The following is a 24,241-nucleotide window of genomic DNA, read 5'->3' as shown; positions in this document are numbered from 1 at the left end:
AGATAGAAAAAAATCAGTAACAAAATAATTCATTCATTTGGTAATGATTCCCCAAATAACAGTTCTCTGTACATCTTTTTTTTTTCTGTTAGACCATTGTTAGTGTGTTATTTTGACATTAGCATATGTAGTATTTCTGGCCATTCTCTAATGACTATGCATTTTCTTTCAACTTTTCTTTTTTAATCAAGGCAAGAGCAATCTTATAATTGGACTCAATACTGTTATTAAGGCTACTAAAAAATAAAATGTTAGTAGGCCCTACACATTATATTACAAGGGAGTAGTAGTGCTTAAAAATAAACATCAACGGTGATGGAAAATGTTGAGTTCCTTTGCTTGCAGTTTTTGGCTTATTTATTCTAATTTTATGGGAACAGGATTGTCGACTTTAAACCCATCTGGCTCTAGCAGAGGAAAAGAAAGGAAAAGCAGGAAGTCCATTTTTGGCAACAATCCGGGCAGATTAAGCCCTGGGGAGACAGCAGCATATACCAAAACATCTGGAAAAAGTAAAGTCAGCTTCTTACCAATATCTTTGCTTGATTCTGTATATTGGATGGATCAAATGTTTTCCTGTTGGTAATCTTCACTTGAATGTTTAAATTGTTTTTTTGTAATGAATGTTCATGTAGCCTACTGTAACTGGGTAATAATAAGCAAAAAAAAAAGTAAAATGGTACTCATATTGCAAAAAAACCACCATTTTGCAATTTTAATTTCTTGAGAGTCATGATAATTTACCAGAGATGTTTTAGCAGTATTTACTGAAGACATCATCAGAAAAATCTTTCAGTTTAAAGAAAACCCTAGTGGTTCTTTTGTGAATTATAATCCTCATTTCGTGTAATCCCCCCAAAAGATGTCATTTTGAACATTTTTATTGTCCACCGTTTTCTTCAAGATGACAAATTAACCCATAAATAGACTTCAAGTTGTATTTTGATGCTTTTTACTAATATACCAAATTTTATCCAAATTGAACAACTACTTCAAAGTTTATTTCAAACAAACCTAAATGCAAAGCATTTCGTGACATTTGGCCAAAACAAAACAAAAAACTCCTTATACTTTTGGTTACTGTATTTCTTGCAGCTTGTTGGAATTATTCTAAATCTCCTACCAGAGTAAAAGTGTACTTCAGAATGTAAAAGCAAAGTTCTGTTTAGTCAGTATACATATTTGTACTGTGGCACCAACGACCTCTTGTACCTCATGGCCTCCATTTCTCTTCCATCAGCAGGTCCTCAGACTTAGCTCATTTGTGTCCCTACTGATTTCTCACTGCTAACGTTTTTACTCTAGTTCTTAGTTGTGTTGTTGGTGAGTCATTTCAGTTGTGCCTTACCCTTTGTGACTCCATTTTGGGTTTTCTTGGCAAAGAGACTGGAATGGTTTGACATTTCCTTCTCCAGCTCATCTTACAGATGAGGAAATTGAGGCAATCAGGGTTAAGTGACTTGCCCAGGGTCACACAGCTAGTACATGTCTGAGGCTAGATTTGAGTTTACGAAGATGTCTTCCTGACTCGAGGTCCAGCACTCTATATCCACTGTACCACCTAGCTGCCCCTCTTAGTTGCTTTCCAACTTGCTTTTTCCCAAAGAAGAGAATATAGTCTTTTTTCATCTCTCCTTCCTTGCTCTTTATAAGCAATTTATTGTTTTTTTAGTTTAGTTTTTTGGGTTTTTTAAGGATTTTACTAGGAGGGCCTACTTTAACACTTTGAAAATTCTGTTAGTTCTCCAGCATGGGCTCTCCCTTCATCCGTCCTTTTCTACTCCCTGCCTCCCCCAATGAATTTCATGAGTTGCCAGAAACCAGAAAATAAAAATAAGAATAAGAATTACTCTTCAATGATGTCTCTCTCCAAATTTAGCAAGTCTGTCACCAGGCCTTTTCAGTTTAATAAGCCCTCCCAAAGCTCACACTCCACAGGCATAGACTAAAAGAACCCAGGTCACAGTCACACCGTAATGAGCTATTGGAGTAGAACTTTAGTAGAGGTTACTACAAATACTGCAGGAAAACTTGTAGAGAATGTAACACTGGATGAGTCTGGCAAATCACCAAGGTTAAAAGATGAGACCTTTTGTAGGGACTTTGAGTGTGCCTCCTTCACAGGACTTGAATTTGTCTCCTAGGTAAGTATATAACATCCTCATTGGTTGAATATTGGCATTATATTCTATCATGCCATATTATATTGTTATCACGTTATAGCTCTGAGCAGCAACCTGGACCTATAAAAGGGAGCAAGTAGAAACGCTGGAGACTGGAGAGAGACCCAAAGAAAACTGAGTCAGAATAGAGTCCAGAGGATTGCAAGCTCATATTGGAGGAGAGAAGGGGATGAAGCTTGTGCAGTTAAATTGAATTGAACTGATGAGGATTATACTTACAATTGAAGTTCCAAAGTCATCATCTTTTAACCTTTTTAAGCTACCCAAGCTTACCTCTTGGTCATATCTCCTGTACATCCAGGGGCCTGAAATAGTAACAGAAAATGAAGAGCAATTTTAGAGAAGTCCCACAGATAGTCAAGCTCTCGGGAACCCGGCCCTCAATCTTTCTTGGTTTACTTTTCCTTGTTTGGCTCTCCTTTTTTCCAGATCTTGTCCTTAGTTAACCTGTCCACTCCTTTCTGGCGTGAAATGTGGCATCAAGCTCTAGATATCTGGTTGAAGTAGATTTGTCTGGCACAATGGTTAGAATATGATTCTCCAACCTTAGCTGTAAGTATGGAGCCTCCAGGATGGCAGGGATTATCTGTCTCCCCTACTCTTCCTCCCCAGTAGGTCCGCATAGGGACTTCACATCTGCTGGATTTTCAACAAAACCCTTGTAGTCAGTTACGTTCCTCATGAGTTTTCTCACTGAACAATGACTCACAGAAGAGCTCTCCTTGCCCCCAGAAGACCCTATTCTAATAGACTTCTAACATCTTCCCCTAGGCTTCAGACTTCCTACCCTTATCTCTTCAAGTTTTCTCTGTCCTCCTTAGGAGACTAGCCCCGTAGGTATTCATCTCTGTCTTCCTCTCCCTCCATTCCATCTCCTTCCCCCCCCCTTCCCCTAAGGTCAGGTTTCCATGATGCCTGTCCCTCAGCTTTTAGACCCTGTTCTGGTCCCCAATCCTAATAGACCTGATTTTCAAAACTGTGCCCCCAGTAGACTTCCATTGGAGTTCTTGGTGGGACGCCCTGGCTTCCTAGTTCCTTGGCATAGCTGAGATAAATGATATGCCCTGGATTTTGACTTAGGCCTCCAAAAGAACCCTGTCATAGCTGTTCCATGAATTATCTTGTATTTCCTTATCTCTTCCTAATGTTGTATCCCCTAGTAGAATGTGAGCTCCTTGAGGCCAGTGACTGGTATGGTTTTTTTTTAATTTGTATAAGCCCACACCCAGTACAATACCTTGAACACATTAGGTGCTTAATAAAGGTTCACATAAGTGAGTGGAACCAATGAATATTTGACACCTTCTCCACACCCACTTCCCTCTGCTACTTACTTCCCTGTTCTCAGATTAGTAAATCATAGTTTATGTTCCTTGGCCAAGGGAATAGTTCACTCGAATTTAGGTTTACACACACACACACACACACACACACACACAAAATACATATACCGTCAACTTTCCAAGCAATAACAGAGCATTACATCCCTCAGTATGGACAGGGTCATGGCGTCACAGTACAAACCAGTATACCTGCATAAGAAGAACCTAAGTTGACTTGGAAATTTCTGCGACTCTTTTCGTGTGAGCCTTGGGCAGTTATGATTTCACACTGTCATTCAAATGGATTCTTCTGAGAGAGTTTTTGAGTTTGTGGTTCTGATCTTTGTGGGGCTTTAGGTTCCTTTGATGTTATGCGGCAGACCTGGGAAGAGGTCTGTTCTCTCAGCACAGCCCCGTCACTCAGCGCTATCATTAGGACGCCAAAATGCTACCACATTTCATCCCTGAATGAGAATGCTGCCAAGCGACTGTGCCGCCGGTATTCCCAGAAGCTGATTCAGCACACCGCCTGCCAGCTGCTGAGAACATACCCTGCTGCCACACGCATTGACTCTTCCAACCCCAACCCCCTCTTGTTCTGGCTGCATGGGATACAGCTGGTCGCGCTCAACTACCAAACAGACGGTAAGGCTGGACGGATTCGGTGTGACTGCTGTATTTACCGATTCTGTTTGATCCTAGTTTGTAAACATAAATAGATGAAGTGCAGCGCAGGATGCAAGGGGATGGAATGAACATAAAATGTTGAGTGCCACGGTGCCCACAGTGATACTTTGTCTCTTAGCTCCCTGTGTTTTCACTCCCCCTCATTCCTGGAGTGCTTTCCCTCTTAGGATCTCCGGTTTCCTGCAAAACCCAGACCAGGCACCCTTTACATGAAGCCTTGCCTGACCCCATCCCCTCCTTCCCCTTCCCCTCCAGCTATTAGTCCCCTCTCTTCCAAAACTCAGTCGCATTAGCTTCATCTGAATTCTGTCTGTGCTTGTTATGGATGTGTGTGTTGTCTCCCCTGCAAGAGCTTGAGGACAGGGAGTGCTTCCCTGTTGTCTTTATATCCCTGGCACTTAGCACAGGTACATCGAAGGCACCTGATGCATGCTTGTTGATTGATTGATTGATTAAATGGTGAGAAGACACTGGCTTATAGTAGAGGGAAATGATATTTTGGATAAATCTTTGGTGTTAAGCTCAAGTGTGATTGTAGAATCAAAGAGAAATTGTAGAATCATGGAAAGGCCCACATGTAGTTGTCTGGGTCTGATCCCTGTTCCAAGAATACTTATTCCTAAAACCACTGGAGACAGATAGTATTGGTCCTATTTTTAGAGATTTGTCAGGTAGGAATCTCATACCATCCCAATCCCCTCTAATAGAATCCCTGCATTTATGTAGCATCTTAAAGTTTACAAATGCTTTCATCACAGTAGTCCTGGGAGACATCATATTCCCAGACTACGGTGGATCTGTGATCCCATCAGTGTGGCGGTAAGAGAGATGACAAAGCATGCTTGCTTTCTCATCATGAGCAACTTGGTGTCCTCCCTTTAATCTCCCACCCACTGTCCTGGGGCACCTTTGTCTAGTCTCTTGATATTGCATGAATACAAATGGAAAACATGTTGTTCCTTGATGCCTTTATGTGATGTGTCATGCTTGCAGTAAGTAAATTCTGGATATGCAATCAAACTTTTTTCTAGGTAGGCCCATTTTTGTTGATTACATTGGAGACTGAAGTAGTCATTGTGCTCTTGATAATGTTAATAAAACATTCTATAAATTAAGGAATGAGTGGTAGGAGACATTTTTGCCAGTTTTACATGATACTTAAAATAACAAATGATGCTTAAAATTCTTTGTGCATATTAATTTTTATAAGCTCCTAGATTCCAGGTTCAATGACAGAATCACAAAATTTGAGAATTGGAAGAGACCTACTATGTGCCAGGCACTGGGAAGTAAATAAATTAAAAATAAATAAGTGAATAGACAAAATTTTAAATAAGACAGTCCCTGCCCTCAAGGAGTTTACACTCTAATGAGGGAAGATAACACATATGGTGGAAAAGCCAGAGAAGCCCCAAAGCAGCCCAGCCAATACAGATAAAGAATCCCCATTGCCACATACCTTGGTAATCCAATCTTTGCTGGAGAGCATCGGAGAAGGGAGAATCCATCATCACCTGAGGCTGGTCATTCCACTTTTGGAAAGCTCTCATTGTTAGGAAGATTTTTCTTGACACTCAGCCTACACTGTCCTCTTAGCATCTTCTACCCATTTCTCCTTGTTCAACCCTATGTGATCAAACAGAGCAAGTCTACTCTCTCCTCAATATGAAAACTTTCAGCTCCTGAGGACAACTATCACATCCCCTCTGGGACTCTTCTCTAGGCCAAACGTCTCCTGGTCTTTCAGCCTCAAGGGCATTCACTGCTGGTTTACCTGGTTGCCCTGTGCTGGAAATTAGCACTCAGACTTTAGCACACTACTCCCGATGAGGTTTTACAATGCCAGTGTAATGGGATGATCACCACCCTATTCCTAGAAGCTGCATCTCTCTTAATGATGCCAAAGATTGTGTAAACTTTCTTGGTGGTCACTTCACACTGTTAACTTGTCATTGAGCTGGCAGTCCACTAAAATCCCCAGATCTTTTAAAAATAAACTGCTAACCATCTTGTACTTGTGAAATTTATTTTTAATGCAAATATGAGATTTTACATTTATTCCTATTGAATTTCATCTTATTAGATTCAGCCATTGCCTTTTAAGATCCTTTTGAATCCTGATTCAGTCATCCTGTGGGTAAGCTGTTTCTCCCAGCTTTGTGTCATCTGCACAAATTTTGTTGATTTTGATGAGCATGCGATCTATGCCTTTATCCAAGTGAATGACAAAAATGTTAAAAAGCACAGGGAAGAACATGGATCCTTGGGGCACTCAACTGGAGACCTCCTGCCATGCCGGCATTGAAACATTAACAGCTACTTTTGAGTGTGACCATTTAGACATTTCTAAATGCATCTGATTGTGGTCTCATCTAATCCGTACCTATACCTTTTCCACAGAAATAGTACCAAAAGCCTCACTAAGATCTCAGGAGTCTATATTCATAGCATTTTCCTCTTCTAATTGTACTTTTAGCCAATCTATATCTGTCTTTATCGGATGTTTTGCAGAAATCCAGGTAAATATCTGTGGTATTGCCCTCATCTACCGGGTTAGTCACCCTTCCAAAAAATGAAAAAAGGTTAGTCTGTGATGCTGTGTTTTTGATGAAGTTGCACTAGCTTCATGTAATTATCCCTTCACTTATTGAGTGTTTACTATTCATCTCTTAAATGATCCGTTCCAGAATTTACCCAGGCACTGGAGTCAAGTACACTGGCCTGTAGTTTGCAGAATTTGTTCTCTTCCGTGGTTTGAAAATTTGACAAAATTTTCCCTTCTCTCATCTTGTGGTGCCTTCCCCATTTTCCACAAAACACATCAATCACATCTGCCAGCTCTTTTGTCACCTGAGGAGGTGGTTCCTCGGGGGGCAGGTGACTTGGATTCATCAAGGGCAATGACCTCACTTATCTTGGGGATCAAGTCCCCATTGACCCTTGTTTTTTCTTAGCAGAGAAAACAAGCAAAATGCAACTGAACAGCCCAGCCCTCACACTCCTGTCAGTTAACATTGTCCCACCCACTACAAGGAAAGGAAGCTCTCTTTTTTTTCTTCTTTTTTTTTTTCTTTTTAGGCAGTTGGGGTTAAGTGACTTGCCTAGGGTCACGCAGCTAGTAAGTGTCAAGTGTTTGGTCTGAGGCTGGATTTGAACTCGAGTCCTCCTGACTTCAGACCCAGTGCTCTATCCACTGCACCCCCTAGCTGCCCTGAAAGGAAGCTCTCTTCCTGAGCTTCCTTTTCTTCCCAAAAATCACATACATGCACAGCTGTTTTATTATCCCTCATTTCCTCTGGCAGCCTCACCTCACTTTGAACATTCATATTCCTGACTGTTTTTACAAGGCCATACTACACCCCTACAGTAAAATTCTATCACCTGCCCTTGCTTCCATCAAATACTTTTTAAAAAATGTAAGTTCGTGGCTGAGGCCCTTATATATCTACATAGGTATCTTCAGGCAAAGCTTCTTTTCCTCAGAAATGAAATTGTTTCACCTTGTGTGTTCAGAATTTCATTTTTAAGTATATTATGTATTTTTGTTCACATCCTTCCTGGGCTGACTTCGCCTGTAACATTTTAGTCCATAGGATGCTGCTTATCTTTTCTCAGAACCCCTTGAAATCTTGTTTTCCCAAAATCTAACATGTATTTCAGACTATGCCCAGATTTCTACTCCTTTTCTATCATTAACTCTAGAAGAAAGCCATCATTTCACCCTAGTTCCCATCTAGAAACTGGTTCCTCTTAGCTAATTAGAATCAGACCCAAAATAAAATTTCACCTTATTATTTCCTACCCCTGTTGGAGGCAAGGCAAGAATGTATTGCCTCCTCTGCTTTTGGCAGAAAACTCGCTGCAGCAAACGTGTAGATAATTGAATTTCCCTATCACTGCCTATCATGCCTCTGTACCAGATGTGTGGTCAGGTTCCTCAATTCCTCATCTATTTCCTCTCTCCTTAGGTGGCCTATAATATACTTCAGGGGCATAATCACTTCCTGTTTTTGTCATCACGTCTACAGATAGCTGCCTCAGGGCCCTGGGCAGGGAATCACGAACTTCTCCTTCTCTTCTCTTCTTCCTCTGACCCTGAGAGCTTTAGCCTCTCTGCACCATCACTCTTGGGAGGACAAGCATCTTATTTCCAAGCGAACTTTTACTATCAGGGCTCTCCACCATTTTCTCCATGATCTAAAAAAATACATACATATATGTACATGCACATGTGTATTTCTTCATAATAAGAACATTTTTAGACATTTTGTGACATTTTTTTCCTCATGAGGCAACATGGTTCTTTGATACATAGTAGCCATATGATCCTAGGCCTTTTTAAGCTAAGGCCTTTCCAGGTTCTTACTTTGACTGAGGCAACACCCATTCAGTAATTAGGACTGTTTTCCCCTACATCCAGGGCCATCTCCAGTCGTCCTGATCGATATCTTGCCACTGGACCCAGATGACTCTGAAGAAGAAAGTGAGGCTGGTGACTTTGCATAGTCCTCCCTCACTTAAATCCAGCTCACTTGCAAGTCATGGCAACATCTTCCTGATGCCATGGTCCTCTTTGAGAACAAAGGACAAACCACACACACAACTACACATGATCCTAGGAAAGTGACAACTCTCTGAGACTATACATTGCAGATATAGAGGGGATTTCCTCACCTGGGAATCCCTTTGCCAGTAAAATCACAGCCCTAGTCTATATTCCTTATCTTTTTCCTCAAAAAATATAACTCTCACTAAAACCTCAAACTATTCCTTGATAATGCACACATAGCAAAGATACTTAGCACTCATATGTGCAATTGGATTAAACTATAGTGTGTCACTATATAACTGAGTCAAAATAACTTAGAATCAGAATTCTGCCACAGAATCCTAGCATCGAGTCATGGCTTCATGAAAATGTTATCAGCATGACTTTATTCACAACTTACTATATGTCAAGAGAGAACATGTATTTTTGCTCTTACGGAATTTTATTATCAAAGTGAATTTGATATGTGACAAAATATTTACTTTTTTTATTTCTTACATCTTTTGGCATTGATTCTGGGCTTGGTTTATACATTCTAGTTTTCAGGATTGATTATAATACTTTACCTATTAGCACCCTTAGCTGTAACTCTAAAATGTTTTAAATAAACTTTAACTAGAAAAAAGTTATATTTTTAGGAAGGGAAAATATATTTTATTTTGGATGTTCTTTCTTCCCAAATGGATCCAGCACACTTCACATACACTGAATCCATTTATGTATAGAAAATTACTAGAAGTTTTATCTTAGCATCTTCCTGATTCTCCATACAACTGACCCAGTATGCCCTAGGATAAGCATTCTCTTCAGCCAAGGAAACAGCTATTGGAAAACAGAACAAGAGAATCCCGATTTTTGAGTAGCCTCCATCCATGCCACATTTATCAAGCACCTAAAACATGCCAGGCACTTTGCTAGGCTTTGGAGATTCAAAGACAAAAGTGAGTCTGCCCTCAAGTAGCTTACATTTTAATGGGGCCTCTAATAAGTACACATAGAAGTATAAACAAAATAAATATAATTTGACAGGAGGTAGCAGCAGCTAGGGGGCTCAGGAATAGAGTGGCCCTCCAGCTGAGGTTTGAAGGAAGCCAGGGATGCTAGAAGTCAGAGATGAGGAGAATATATTCCAGGCACACGAGAAAGGCTAGACAAAGACTCAGAGTTGGGAGATGGGGTGTTACCTGCCAGAACACCAAGACAACTATCTGGGCTAGACTGCAGGGCATATGAAAAGGAGCAATGTAGAATAAGTCTGGAAAGGTAGATGGGGCCACGTCAGAAAGAATTTGAAATCCCAAATGGGGTCCATATTTGCTCCTAGTGTGGATAAGGAGCCCCTGGAATTTTTTGAGAAGCAAAGTAACAGTCAGAACTGTGCTTTATTTAGGAATACAATTGTGTGGAGAATGGATTGGAGAGAATAGTGGTCATACCTCGACTCCCAACAAAGACACTCTGCTTGTGGTCAGAACTGGAACAATTAATTACCCCTTCCCTGCCTTTCTTATATTACCAGAAAACTATACAGTGAGGTTGTGCTTCAGCTCCCTTACTCTAAAAAGAATTAGCTTTGCTCTCTTTCTGAATCTCAGACCACACTACAGTGAAAGTATCAGTAGCAGCATCTTTCCATATGAAGAAAATGATACAGAAATTAATTAAGTGAGAAGTCACTAACAGAGGTGGGACCTTGCCCTAAGATTTCTTCATTCAGGTTTTTTTTTCTACCAGATGATAAATCAACTTCTATGTACATGATTAGTCTAAAAACATAGCGATATTGGAAAAACCTTTATTAGCGGGTAGCAAATTTACTCTCCATGAAATATCCCATGGAGTAACAATAGACATTTCCCAGTAGCTATCTGACTTCCCAATTATGGAATACCATAGGCTAGTCAACCCTGTAATATATTAAGTTACACAAAGTCCTAGCTGACCCACAGAATCCTAGGGTTACTTCAGGAATTAAGAGAATATATAAAAGCATACTGAGGATCTCTGTGGGCATAGACTAAAGCTGATCTTTTCCAAAGTATCCTACCAGTTCTAGGGTGCCTAACGTGGAATCCTATGGTTTTTTGGAGTCATGGATCCTTCTCAGAATAATGTTTTTAAATGCATTTTAAAAAACTATAATATTACAGAGGAAACCAATAATATTGAAGTAAAATTATAAAAATATTTTAAAGGTAAGTTCACAGATACCAGGTTGCAAATAAAACAAAATAGCCCATTTCTCTTCCATTCTGTGTGGCTGAGATCAAATCTCAACTGCCAAAGCCCCACATGTGATCTTGCATCAATTCCTTAACCTTTTCTGGCTTCAGTTTCCTCATCTGTACAATGAAGAGAGTTGACGAGGTCATCTCTCAAGTCCGGTCCAGCTTTCAGTTTCTGGTCCTGTAATAATATGCCTACAGCAATATGCAGAGGTCCCTCACCAAGGAGAACCTGAAACTGCATCTCCTTGCATTAGCTTCCCAATTACCGAATTTGGGTGCAAAGATAGTAAGAAGGAGATGCCCTGATTCTCCTCTTCAAATGAGAACCCATCTGTGACATTACGGAGAGGGCAGGGTGTAGGTTTTGAGTTGTCCTTAGGGGTGGTGATGATCCATGTATACTGCCCAAGGTGGCTGCTGGCTCCCCCTCAAACAATTAGGGAGTCATTTGAGTGTGGTCATCTTTTGACCTTAGCATATTCTGCCTAGTATTATTTATGTTGTTGTTAGATTTTAAGCCCTTGGAGGGCAGGAACTTTCTTACTTTTCCTCTTTATAGGCCCAGGGCCTAACCCAATGACTTCCACACAGTGCCTTGCACTTAAATATTTGTTAACTGAATTTATTAAGAACAGATTTAGAAGCTTTTCTGTTACCAGCTCCAGAACCTAGCCCTTATTCCAGCTGGCTTCTCACAAACAGGATTGGAAGAGATTTTTATACTAGTATCCATTGTTAGGGCTGAGCATCATTATTGAGAGTCCTGGATGGTTAGAAGTAGAAAGACCTTCAGAGGAAATAGAGCCCAGCCCTTCGTTTTACAAAGGAGGAAGCTGAGCCTTATAGGAAAGATAGTACGCCACTTCTAGAGTGGTGCATAACTGAGAAGTAGTCGAGTGGAAAAAGCTTTGTGTATTTGGAATCAGAAGAGCTGAATGTGAACCCTCGCTCTGCTTCTTCCTAGCTGTGTGACCTCTGGCACATTGCCTAACTTTTCTGGGTCTCTTTTTCTGCATCACAAAGTTGTTGCAAAGGCCAAATTAGATAAAAGATTTAAAGCACTTTGTAAGCGCTTTAAAGTGCTATTATGATATATGTGAAGCCTTAAAAAGATCAAATGTGTAAGTGTACCCCCAATCACAACCAAAGCCCTAAATACATTGTATTCATGAGGATAATGGTTGGGAGGTGTAAGATGGTTTTTCCCAGCACCCCTGCTCCCCAAAAAGGGATGTCATCATTGTGGGAGAGGAACCATGAATGAAAATGAAGTGACAGTTTTCTTATCTGCAAAGTAGAGTTGATAATGATAACACCTACCTTACAGGGATTTTGCAAAGGTCAAAGAAATAATAGATCTGAAGTTCTTTATAAATGTTAGCTCTTATTGTGACAGAGTTGATATGACAATCTTAGCACTTTATAGAAGGCTTTATTTGCATCCATTGTCTCATTTGTCTCTTACTACCCAGAGAGGTGAATATTTTATTATCCCATTTTATAGCTGAGGAATCTAAAATCATCATTAATGATCACTCTCACATTAGTGGTTTTATCCTATTTTGTTTTGTTTTAGGAGTTTGGGGGCGTGCATCAACAGCTCAAATAATACATGCATGAATACAGCATCTACAGAGTTTTTGTTGCATTTGGCAGTGTATATCTGCATCTTACCTTTATAAGAGTTAACACATTAGAAATTCATTCTGAACATAGCTAGAAAAATCAGGGGGAACATTGGTCATGTGTGGCTCATAAACCTTCTGCTCTCTTGTGCAAAGACAAACCCCAAACTATAAAATAAGCATTTAAAGCTGGGAGGGACCTAGTAATAATTAAAGAATAACCAAACAGCCCATCAAACAATATTGCCTATTAAGCTGGGACATGAAATCCCAAGAGAAGCCACAAGAATGCCAAAAGTTCCTGACTGAGTGGATTGTGTAGTTCCTTGAGTCATGTGTGATTGTGATTCATTTTAAAAATTTAACCAGAAATAAAAGCATTTTAGTACTGTGGTATCACTCCATACGTTGCAACTGGGAGCTTAAGCAAATATATGAAGTTCTTAAGGTATCATCTAACTTTTTCTTAGACATATTTTTGTGATACATATGGAACATCATACATTGGATTAGCTATGTAGTTAAATGTCTGGAGTAAAAAAATGAGTTATAACTGCAGCTATAGAGTTAAAAACAACTATAATAACAACAGATCTACATTAAGTACACAAAAAAAAGACTCAAAAGGAGTCATGGAGATAAGCAAAACCATGTAGTTACTTCTGTGTCGTAAATACATTTAATTTTGCAATAAATAATCAGGGAATTAATAATAATAATAAAGTTGTTGTTCAGTCATTCAGTTGTGTCTGACTCTTCATGGTCCAAAGTACACCAATACTGTCCATGGGATTTTCTTGGCAAAGATACTGGAGTGGTTTTGCCATTTCCTTCTCCAGTGGACTAAGGTCAGAGGTTAAGTGACTTGCCCAGGGTCACACAACTAATGAGTGTTTGAGGCCTGATTTGAACTCAGGTTTTCCTAACTCCAGGCCTATCACTCTAGCCACTGAGCCACCCAGATGTCTAATTAAAAAAAAATCTATAACATTTATATAGTGCTTACTGTGCGCCAGGTACTGTGCTAAGTGCTTTACAAATATTATGTGTTCCTCACAACAACCCTGGGAAGTAGGTGCTATGATTATCCCCATTTTACAGATGAGGAAACTGAGACAGACAGGTTAAGTGACTTGTTTAGGGTCACACAGCTAGTCAATGTCAAAGGTTGTATTTGACCTCAGGTCTTCTTGACTCCAGGCCCAGCACTCTATCCACTGTGCCACCTAGTACTTAGCTGACTTCTAAGTAGAAGTTTATGGACTTATGGATGATAATTTACAGTCTGATATTTTTTCTTTTTCAAAATGTTCTTCATATGTAGTACTTGAATTATTGTGCCTACTAGTGGAAGTTAACTTAAAATTAATTTGAAAAAAATAAGAAAACGAGTTATTCTTTCCTAAAATTGAGGATACTTACAAGATTGAGCATATGTGACAATTCCTTTGTGGGTAAATCGATTCCAAGATAGTTTATGCTGACCTAGATTGCTGATTGTATACATATTGCTTTACTATTTTTAATCTCAGGAAAAAATTGGTGCAGAATACAATCAGGCATGAAAGTAAAATTAGAGTAGAATCATACCATACCTACCATCACTAATTTGGTTCCACAAAACCCCAAGGTATTAGGCAAAAGAGCCTTACAAGGAACGGTTACTTCCATTAAAAAATGTTAGAATTGACATCTTAAAGTAACTCTGACACCAAGACTTGGTGTCAGAATATAATCACAGAATCTCACAGCTGGAATAGTTGAGAGGCCCTCGAGTTAATCCAATGCATGCCTGATGTGACTGGGAAATGACAAGGCAAATATGGGACGTGGGCTATGCCTGTAGAAACATTTGATAAAAGAGCGATGGATTTCTCTTGATCCACATTTTGGTATCTTATTAGTAGCCTTATTTTTTTTTCATCTTGTAGATCTCCCCTTACACTTAAATGCAGCAATGTTTGAAGCGAATGGTGGCTGTGGTTATGTTTTGAAGCCTCCTGCCCTGTGGGACAAGAACTGTGCTATGTATCAGCAGTTTTCTCCGTTGGAAAGAGATATGGAAAACATGGAGCCTGCTCTCTATTCTTTAACTGTGAGTATTACTGTGAATAGAAGTTAGAGTTTTAAATCCTCTTTTAGAGACTTTAAGGGAAACAAACCTATCACTGTGAGATTTTAGTTTAGAACCCTGATGAGCAAGTAGAATTCCCTGGTTAGGAAGGAGAGTTGTATGGATTATTTATGGGCTATTTGCTGTCCTTTATTGTTGCCTCTGGGGGCTTGTATGGTTCTGACAGATTCATTCATTCATATCTATAAAGACCAAGACATGAGCAATATTCCAAGATTTCTAAGACTAAGTTTGGTAGAGCCCCAAAAGACTGAATTTTTTCAGTCAGCCCTCAAAATCAGACCCAGTTCCTGTAAACTACAGGCTAAGACTCCCCCAGCCTTTTTTCTGTGGCTCTTTACATCCAACAAGGGGGAGAGCCCAGGTGGGGCCCTACAGGGAGCATCCTGTGAAGCCTCAGTGCCCACCCTCCAGAAGTGCTGTGGTGCATGTCCTTAATCTCTGGGTAAGTCTAACCGGCTCATCAAGAAGCCTCTCTCCCCTGCCCACCCTGCTCCCCCTGCTCCCATCATTCCCTACACAGGGAGTTGCCTTTTTTTTTCTTTTAAATTCACATGCAGACTTGGATGAGGGTCTTTGTTTGGTGTCTTTTCAATTATTGGTGACTTTGATCCTTCTCTTTACTTCAGATTGTCTCTGGTCAGAATGTGTGTCCTAGTAACAGCACAGGAAGTCCATGTATTGAAATTGATGTCCTGGGAATGCCACTGGATAGCTGCCATTTCCGCACTAAACCCATTCATCGAAATACTCTTAACCCCATGTGGAACGAACAATTTCTGTTCCGAGTTCATTTTGAAGATCTTGTATTTCTTCGTTTTGCGGTTGTTGAAAACAACAGTTCAGCTGTAACTGCCCAAAGAATCATTCCACTAAAGGCTTTAAAAAGAGGTAGAAGAAAATCTCATTTGTTTAAACGTTGATTGAGCGCATCTCAAAATAAATTTTTCTGATATATTTGCAATATCTTTTACAGAATGTGGCCTTTCTGACTGCAATAGACTTTGCAAATGGGATATGGAGGGCAGTGGATGGAGTGCTCCCTCCTCCACAGTCGCCACTTCCCTTCTCCCCCTCAAACCATAGCCCCCCCCCCGCCCCCTTCCTGTAAGTTCTAGAGCTGTGCAGGGTGGCTTGACCTGAGGGTAGGGAATGACAGTGTGGGGCTGGGGGTGGAACCAGTGCCAGTCATTAAACTACTATTGAAAGCACAGCCATGCTAGAGAGGGGATTGGAGGCCAGCAATAACTTCAGGAAGAGAGTATGAAAGAAGCCCAAAAAAAACAAAACGGGGGATAAGCCGGGTTGGTCCTTTATGGGCTTTCATGTGAGCATTCACAGACTGCAAGACACCCTTCACACAGAGCTTCATGGAAGTTCAGCATACTGTCCTCCAAAGGATCACTTTATATTTGGGGGGTTTTAATGCTATCAAAGCTATTAGAAGATGAAGTAGTTTGCATTGTTGCTCATTTTAGGCAACAGAAACATTAAATGCCCAGCCAGCCTTAAAAGCGGTCAGATTTTTCTACTTTTTAATTTTTCTTTGAAAATATTAGGAACTTTTGAAGGCATATTAATTCCTTTTGGTAACAAAGGCTAATTAATTGCTAATGCATGGCACTAGATAGTATCCTAGTTACTTGAATGGCAATATTCACACCCAGCAAAAAAGGCACATCCTCTCTGCATGGCTAAGCCGTGTCACTATCTCCTCTCATCAAGAAACAAGTCATTCTGCACTTTCTTTGAGGTTCCTGCCTTGGGAAAGTTGGCTCAGAACAGGAATAAATGTCTAGTGGACAGGTTTCACCCAGTTGTGTATTGTTTTAGGATATCGGCATCTTCAGCTGAGAAATCTACATAATGAAGTCTTAGAAATCTCTAGCTTGTTCATAAACAGCAGGAGGATGGAAGAAAATTCCAGTGGCAGTGCTGTGGCAGCATCTTTGGTAACTACACTCAAATGTTAACGTCGTATTTTCATTGCTCTATTTTAATGTTTAGGCATTATTCCCATGCCCTAAACCTACCCCCTCCTCTCTCTCTGCCTCTCACATACACATACACCACACACCCACACACAGACATACAGTTTTTTTCCTGACTTTCACCTGCTTGTCCACCACCTAGAGCGAAACAGGGTGTACTCAAACCAGTTATTATCTCATTTAATCCTCACAATAACCCTATAAGGGAGGTACTGTTATTATCCTTGTTTTACAGGTGAGGGAACTGAGGCAAACAGGGCTAAGTGACTTGCCCAGGTCACACAGCTAGGAAGTATCTGAGGCCAGATTTGAATTTGGGAATATGAGTCTTCCTGACTCCAGGCCCAGGGGGCTCGATCCACTGTGACACCAGCTGCAGGTCCCAGCTGGGACATGAATTCTGTGACAATGGGCGAGTTACTCAAGTCAACTGAGCCTCAGCGTCTTCAGCTAAAAAGAGAGGGGGTTGGACCACATCTCAGACACTCCTTCTAGCTCTCCAAGTCGTGTGATCTCAGTATTCTAAAAAGATTCCAAAGCACACGCTGAGGCCCCGCCTCATCACGTTCTGAGCTCCCGAGCTGCCAAGAAGTGGTAGCCACGACCCAGCAGCCACAACCCCACCTTGCGTGACTGAACAGATCAGCCTGAGCCACGCGTCCCCCGATTCCCGAAGCAGTGTTGCTTTTCAGTCAAGAAAAATGTGTTGAACTTTCCCTTGTAGCTTCTCGTGCCAGAGTTCAGCCAGTCGATGAGTAAGAAGAAAGCATCTGAACTCAGAGGACATTGTACCTCGACTCTGAGAGAACCCGGTAGGGGCAGCTAGGTGGTGCAGTGGATAGAGCACTGGCCCTGAAGTCAGGAGGACCTGAGTTCAAATTTGGCCTCGGACTAAACACTTGACACTTACTAGCTGTGTGACCCTGGGCAAGTCACTTAACCCCAATTGCCTTTAAATAAAAAAAAATAAATAAAAAAAAACTAAGAGAACCCAGTGAACCACACTTTAATGAAAACAAGATGAGAAACGTGTCTTACTTTATTAAGTAAAATTTAGTTACCGTTTCTTTCTCTTCATTTTCGGGCTCTTACTTTATACTCACACAAGGGGTATTTATGCCCCTTGTTCCCCTGTCAGGCAAATGTCCCTCCTCTGCCTCTTTTTTTTTTCCTTTCTAAGTAGTGGATTCATTCATTAATTTAATTATTCATTCAACAAACATTTATTAAAGGCCTCCTCTTTAAGAGCATGTGCAGTGAGGCAGTAAGGTATAATGGAGAGGGTTCTGAGCTTGGCATTAGGAAGGCCTTGGTTCTACTCCTGTGTCTGATAACTGCTATGTGGTCATGAGGATATCACTTAACTTCTCTGAGAATCAATCTCTTTGCCTGTAAAATTGGAATAATAATACATTTAGCACCTACCTCTAGGTGTTGTGGTGAGGCTAAAGTGAAATAATGTTTGCAAAGCATGTGGCAAATTTTAAAACACTCAACAAATGCCACTGGGAAATGCTGGGGGAAATGAAAAGATAAATAGAACTGGGCCCTCCTTCTTCACCACAGTCCCGTGCTTGGGATTAGTGAGGACGCCTGAAGTCCCCTTGGGGAGCCCAGGATCCCAGGGACCACACTGCTGCAGTTCCTCATGAAGGACCTCCACTACCGGTCTCTGTGCCTTCACAGACTGTCTGTCCCCTGTGCCTGCACAGACTGTCCCCTGTGCCTGCACAGTGCTCTTTCTTCCCCTTGGCCTCTTAGAATTCTCAGCTTCATTCAGAGCTAAGCTCAAATAGCACTTTCTCTCCCTTTTCCCCCACCTCCTTTAGGGTAAGGGACTAGTCTGGGACACGAGACAAGGCAGAGGATGTCCTCAAACTTTAACGTCGTCAGCTGCTTCACGTGTGTGGGCTGTCTAGAGGCCCCCTTTCTCCTAGCCACAGTAGTAGCAGCAGCAGCAGTAGTAACATGGTGCTACCTATATCCTTGAAGTGTGGCTGTTCTCTGCTTTGAGGGAGGTAGAGAATGGTGACAGCCAGGTCGAACATGGTCTGATGATGTTCTGAACAAAGGTGTTGCCACAAAGTAGAGAGAAGGGGATAGATGTGAGAGATGGTACGGAAATAGAACTGACAGAATTGGGGGCTAATTACATAGGTGCCGTGAATGAGAAGTTGAGGATCACACTGCTATAATCTTGGGTGGGTGACCAAAAAGATGCTGATGCCTTTGACAGCAATAGGGTAACGTGAAAGAGAAGAGGTTGGTTCAGGGAGATAATTCAGTCCTGCTTTGGGCATGTTGAGTCTGAGATGCCTGTGGACAACCAGGTCTAAATATACAAAAAGTACCCAAAGGTATTCAAAAGGAACTCAGAAGAAAAATTTAGGCTAAATGTGTAAATCTGGGAACCATCTGCATAAAGATCATAATTAAACCCCTGAGAAACGACTAATTCACTAAGAGAGACTAGAGAAAGAAATGGAGAGGGCCCAGGTCAGGGCTTTGGTATATACCCACACTTAGGGGATGGAATACCAGATGATGATCAAATAAATGAGACTGAGAAGGCTGAGCCAGACAGATAAGAAGGAAATAAACAGAGAGGAATGTCATGAAAAGCCAGAGGTAAGAAGCCTTCTCTGATGCATTAGGGTGGGAGTATTCTTGGAATCCTCTGCCACCAACACTAGCATTCCCAACCTGGGTGATGGGAGTAGAGGTTGGGAGCAGGAAAGGAAGGAGAATTGATGGACTTTGAAGCCAGATTCTCTGTCCCTAAAGGATTCTTGTTTGATGGAGCCTATTACTGAGAAGAGGCAAGTGAGAAGGATCTGCTTCTGTTCCCTTGCAGCAGTAGCATCATACCAACCAGCAGAAGCTCCTCCAGCAAGGGAAGCTTTTACTTTGATACTGACTCTGCTGCTGCACCCGCAGAGATAGACGTTTAAGAGATTGGGGTCCATGGCACTAAGAACCTGAGTGAGGCAGCATTCAGGTTTTCTAGCAATGAATCAGTCAGCAAACATTTATTAAGCACTTCCTGTGTGCCAGGCACTGGAGATACAAAGACCAATGAATGAGACAAAGCCTGCTGTCAGGAGCTCACCATCATAATGGGTCAGATAACATGGACATTCATGGCTATATATAAAATAGAGACAAAATAAATATAAGGTAATATTAGAAAGGAAAAAAGCAATAGGATGCCAACTGAATACATGAGGGGATTACAAAGTTCTAACTAACACTATACACCCTGGATGTAATAGACACTCAATAAATGTTTATTGAATAAATGAATAAATAATGAAATAGTATCAAAAAGAACTTGAAGGAAAGACCCACCCTCTAAAATAGGAAAAGAGGTTATGGCTGCAAGACCATCAGTGTTTAAGGTGCTCTCTGCCAAGTGTTCCAATTTTAATGGTTTTAAAGAAGAATGCACCATGCATTCTAATTATGAGTAATTATAAACATAATCTCAAAATAGTCTACATTATTTAGACTAGAAAAGAGTCTGAATTACTACACAAACAATATAAATATTCCATCTGACAGATGTTCAGCACAGAAGAAAGAAAAGGTCTGGTGACATACAAGGTCACAGTACATGGGATTCCAGGTCCAGAGCCTTTTACCACTTTCATTATAAATAAAGAGACTAAAGCAAAGCAGCTTCTTCACCAAGTAAGTTCACAAAGCATTTGGTTGTAAAAATCTAATAATTTAATCTCCCTGTTTTTATACACACACACACACACACACACACACACACACAAAATGCATGCCCTCACCAAAGCTTTCCTCTGAAGTTTCATTGGAGTATGAAGGTGGCCCTGGATTATCAAATTCTATGCCAACGGAATGTAAGATCCAACAGGTCCATCTACCAAACTATTGCTGTTACTGTGTAACTCCTGTGTTCTCCTCGTTCTGCTCACTTCACTTTGCATCAGTTCATATAAGTCTTTCTATGATTTTCTGAAATCAGCCCACTTATCATTTCTTATAGCACAATAGTATTCCATTACAATCATATATCACAAGTTGTTCAGCCATTCCCCAATTAATGGACATCCCCTCAATTTCCAATTCTTTGCCACCACGAAAAGAGCTGTTGTAAATATTTTTTGTACAAACAGGTTCTTTTCCTTTTTTTTTTTTTAATTCTCTTTAGGATGTAGACCTAGTAGTGTGGTGGTGGTTGTTGTTTTGTTGTTATTTGCTGGATCAAAGGGGATGTACAGTTTTATAGCTTTTTGGGCATAGTTCCAAATTGCTCTCCAGAGTGGTAGGATCAGTTCATAACTCCACCAATAACCAGCGTTAGTATCCCAAATTTCCCATATCCCCTCCAACATTTATTTCCTTTTCTGTCATGTTAGCCAATCTGATAGGTATAAGGTGGTACCTCAGAGTTGCTTTAATTTTCTTTTCTCTAATCAATAGTGATTTAGAGCATGTTTTCATATAACTATAGTTTTGATTTCTTCATCTAAAACTGAACATTCATATCTTTTGACCATTTATTAATTAAGGAATGACTTGTATTCTTATAAATTTGACTTAGTTCTCTATATATTTGAGAAATGAGGCCTTTATCAGAGGTAATTGCTGTAAAAAATTTTTTCCAGCTTTCTGCTTTCCTTCTAATTTGGCTTACATTGGTTTTGTTTATACAAAACTTTTTAATTTAATATAGTCAAAATTATCCATTTTACATCTAGTAATGCTCTTTATCTCTTGTTTGGTCCTAAATTCTTCCCTTCTCCATAGATCCGGCAGGTAAACTATTCCTTTTATTCCTTGCTCTCTTAATTTGCTTATGGTATCATCCTTAATGTTTAACTCATGTACCCATTTTGACCTTATCTTGGTATATGGCATGAGGTGTTGGTCTATACCTAGTTTCTGCTGTACTGTTTTCCAGTTTTCCTGGCAGTTTTTGTCAAATAGTGAGTTCTTGTCTCAAAAATGGGGTCTTTGGATTTGTCAAACATAAGTTACTATGGTCATTTACCACTGTGTCTTGCATACCTTATCTTTTCCACTGATTTACCACTCTATTTCTTAGACAGTACCAGATAGTTGTGATGATTACCACTTTGAAATACAGTTTAAGATCCGGTATGGCTAGGCCACCTTTCTTCATATTTGTTTTCATAAATTCTCTTGACATTCTTGACCTTTTTTTCTTCCAGATGAATTTTGTTGATTTTTTTCTAGATCTATAAAATAAATTTTTGGTAGTTTAGTTGGTATGACCCTGAATAAGTACATGTAGGTAGAATTGCCATTTTTATTATATTGACTTGGCCTATCCATGAGCAATTGATATTTTTCCAGTTGTTTAGATCTGACTTTATTTGTGTAAAAAGAGTTTTGTAATTGTGTTCATATAGTTCCTGGGTCTTTGTCAGGTAGATTCCCAAGTATTTTGTATTGTCTACCGTTATTTTAAACGGAATTTCTCTATCTCTTGCTGTTTCTAGCCTATTTCTTGTCTTTGAACTTTATGTTAAAGTTGAGCTCTGCTCACCTTTGAGGGGGCAGGCACCATCCCAAGCTTCAAGCTTGTGCTGCTATTCTCATAGCTAGTTCTAGGGCCTACAAGTTTTCAGTGCTTCCAAGGTGGTGTGATGCAGGGAGAGGTGTGCACTGTTCTTTACTCAGGAAGAGTCCCTGCTCTCCTGCAGCTGCAAGTGCTAGTGCTCCTCTCTGCCCTGGAACTGTGACCCAGAACTGTGGATGGGCAACAAAGTTCCAAATAGCACTAGGTGCCAGTGCCAGCAAAGGGTCCCTGATCCCTTTCTGACCAGTTGTCTAATCCTAACTGTCTCTGGGCTGAGAGCTCCTGAAGCTGCTACTGCTTTCATAGCTATTTCCAAGGCCTACCACTGTAGTTGCTGCCATGTGAGCTCCAAGTTGGCCTTTAGCTCAGTGTCATAGACCTCTCCTGAGGACCTCGTAAGTTGTCTTGGGCTGGAAAATGTCTCATCCTGACGTTTTGTTGGTTCTGCCACCAAAAAATTTGATTTGAGGCATTATTTTAAAGTTGTTTGGAGAGGAATGTTGAGAGAGTGTGGCTAGATTGTGGCCTGTGCCCCACCTCTTGCCATAAATTATACTTCTTTACCTGATTTGTCCTGAAGTTCAATATTGTTCTCTCCCATAAAGTCTCCTTCTTCTCTCTCTAGCCAGAAATTCCCAACCCCTTATCAAATCCCAACTGTTTTTCACTTGAATCATTTTCTCCCATCCTCATTGCCCTTTTCTACTCTTGAGCTAGTAGATACAGCCTTGATTCTTATACTGACCATGGGCCTAATAATAAAGGTCATTGGCTTTCTACAGGCCAGACTAGATCTCCTTTATTGTCATTCTATTTTTTTATCAATGGAAAGTAACTAGAGATCAGTTTATCACATTATGTAGCCTCATCTACTGTCTTACCATTAGCAGTCTCTAAGATTTGGTTGTAAAGGGTAGGGTGTAGGAGAGAAGGTAAAATCTACGAGGACAATAATCCCCTGGAATGTAGTCAAAAGTGTATTGCACTATAGAATTCCCAGGGACCTGCTTATGCTGAGAATTTAGCTCTATAAACCTAACATTTAAAAATGATTGGGTGGTTCCAATATGAGAAAAAGAAATTGTCTTGGTTAAGGCTGGACTAGGTTATTGGCCATTGTCATAAAAGCAAAGCATTTTTGCAGAGTTCCAGGGCTGTAGAATGACAAAGGGCTAAGTTCATGGGTTGAGAAACCTAAAAGTTATTAAAACTCAACAGGGGTTGTCATTCCAGCAGTGGGAAAAGAGTTTTGCTGTCCTGGGATTATGAATAAATTGTGTTGCCGGCCAAAGTGGAAGTAAACAAGCTGTTTTGGTCATAGGAAATTGCTTAGATCTTCCAAAAAGGAATGATACACTCACTACTCCAGAGTAGATTTAACTTGGCAGTAAATGTCAGGCATATTTTGTGCTCTACAAGAATAGATCCATTTAAAATTAAAGATTTTTATCAACTATTTGGACTATCTCACCAGTCTTTTCTTTTGTACATGTTAGATTTTGACTTCTTCACAAGGTTCCATACCAATCACCACAGACTGCTTTTTGATTGAAGAAAAATATTTTATATCTAAAGAAAAAAATGACTTCAGGAAACAGCCATTCCAGAGAATAATCAGCCCAGAAGAAGAGATTGTGCAGATTTTGAACAGCTGGTTCCCAGAGGAAGGTTATGTTGGAAGGATTATTTTTAAAGTCCAGGAGGAAGTAAGTATGTTCAGGAATAGCCAATACAGTAAAATCCCATAAACTCTGCCAACTAAAAATTTTTCAGTAATTCAGACCTGGCTTATGTAACTTTTGGTGGGGACCCTGTGGTTCCATTAGTATAGAGAACTCCCACTGGGGTACTTCCATCTATAGATTCAGATCTAATAAATCTTAAAGAATATATATAGCTCTCAGCCCAGAGACAGTAAGGATTAGACAACTGGTCAGAAAGGGATCA

General features: G+C 40.3%; 1 protein-coding gene across 1 annotated transcript in view; it reads left to right on the top strand.

The window, feature by feature from the left end:
* LOC114034138 (1-phosphatidylinositol 4,5-bisphosphate phosphodiesterase epsilon-1-like) overlaps positions 1–24,241 on the top strand; it is a gene marked incomplete at its 5' end in the record, with an annotated part of 125,605 nt that overhangs the window by 76,660 nt on the left and 24,704 nt on the right. Inside the window, 7 exons of the mRNA XM_027849740.1 lie at positions 381–512; positions 3,863–4,150; positions 14,526–14,689; positions 15,358–15,619; positions 16,562–16,680; positions 20,281–20,409; positions 23,791–24,000. Of these exons, the coding sequence (XP_027705541.1) occupies positions 381–512; positions 3,863–4,150; positions 14,526–14,689; positions 15,358–15,619; positions 16,562–16,680; positions 20,281–20,409; positions 23,791–24,000 (1,304 nt within the window). The remainder of the gene's footprint in view (positions 1–380; positions 513–3,862; positions 4,151–14,525; positions 14,690–15,357; positions 15,620–16,561; positions 16,681–20,280; positions 20,410–23,790; positions 24,001–24,241) is intronic.

This window comes from Vombatus ursinus, unplaced genomic scaffold (assembly GCF_900497805.2).
Source record: "Vombatus ursinus unplaced genomic scaffold, bare-nosed wombat genome assembly UNPS02008216.1, whole genome shotgun sequence".
NCBI classification, from domain to species: Eukaryota; Metazoa; Chordata; class Mammalia; order Diprotodontia; family Vombatidae; genus Vombatus; species Vombatus ursinus.
The sequence above is the reverse complement of the archived record's forward strand: the minus strand, read 5'-3'. Positions and strand labels throughout refer to the sequence as shown.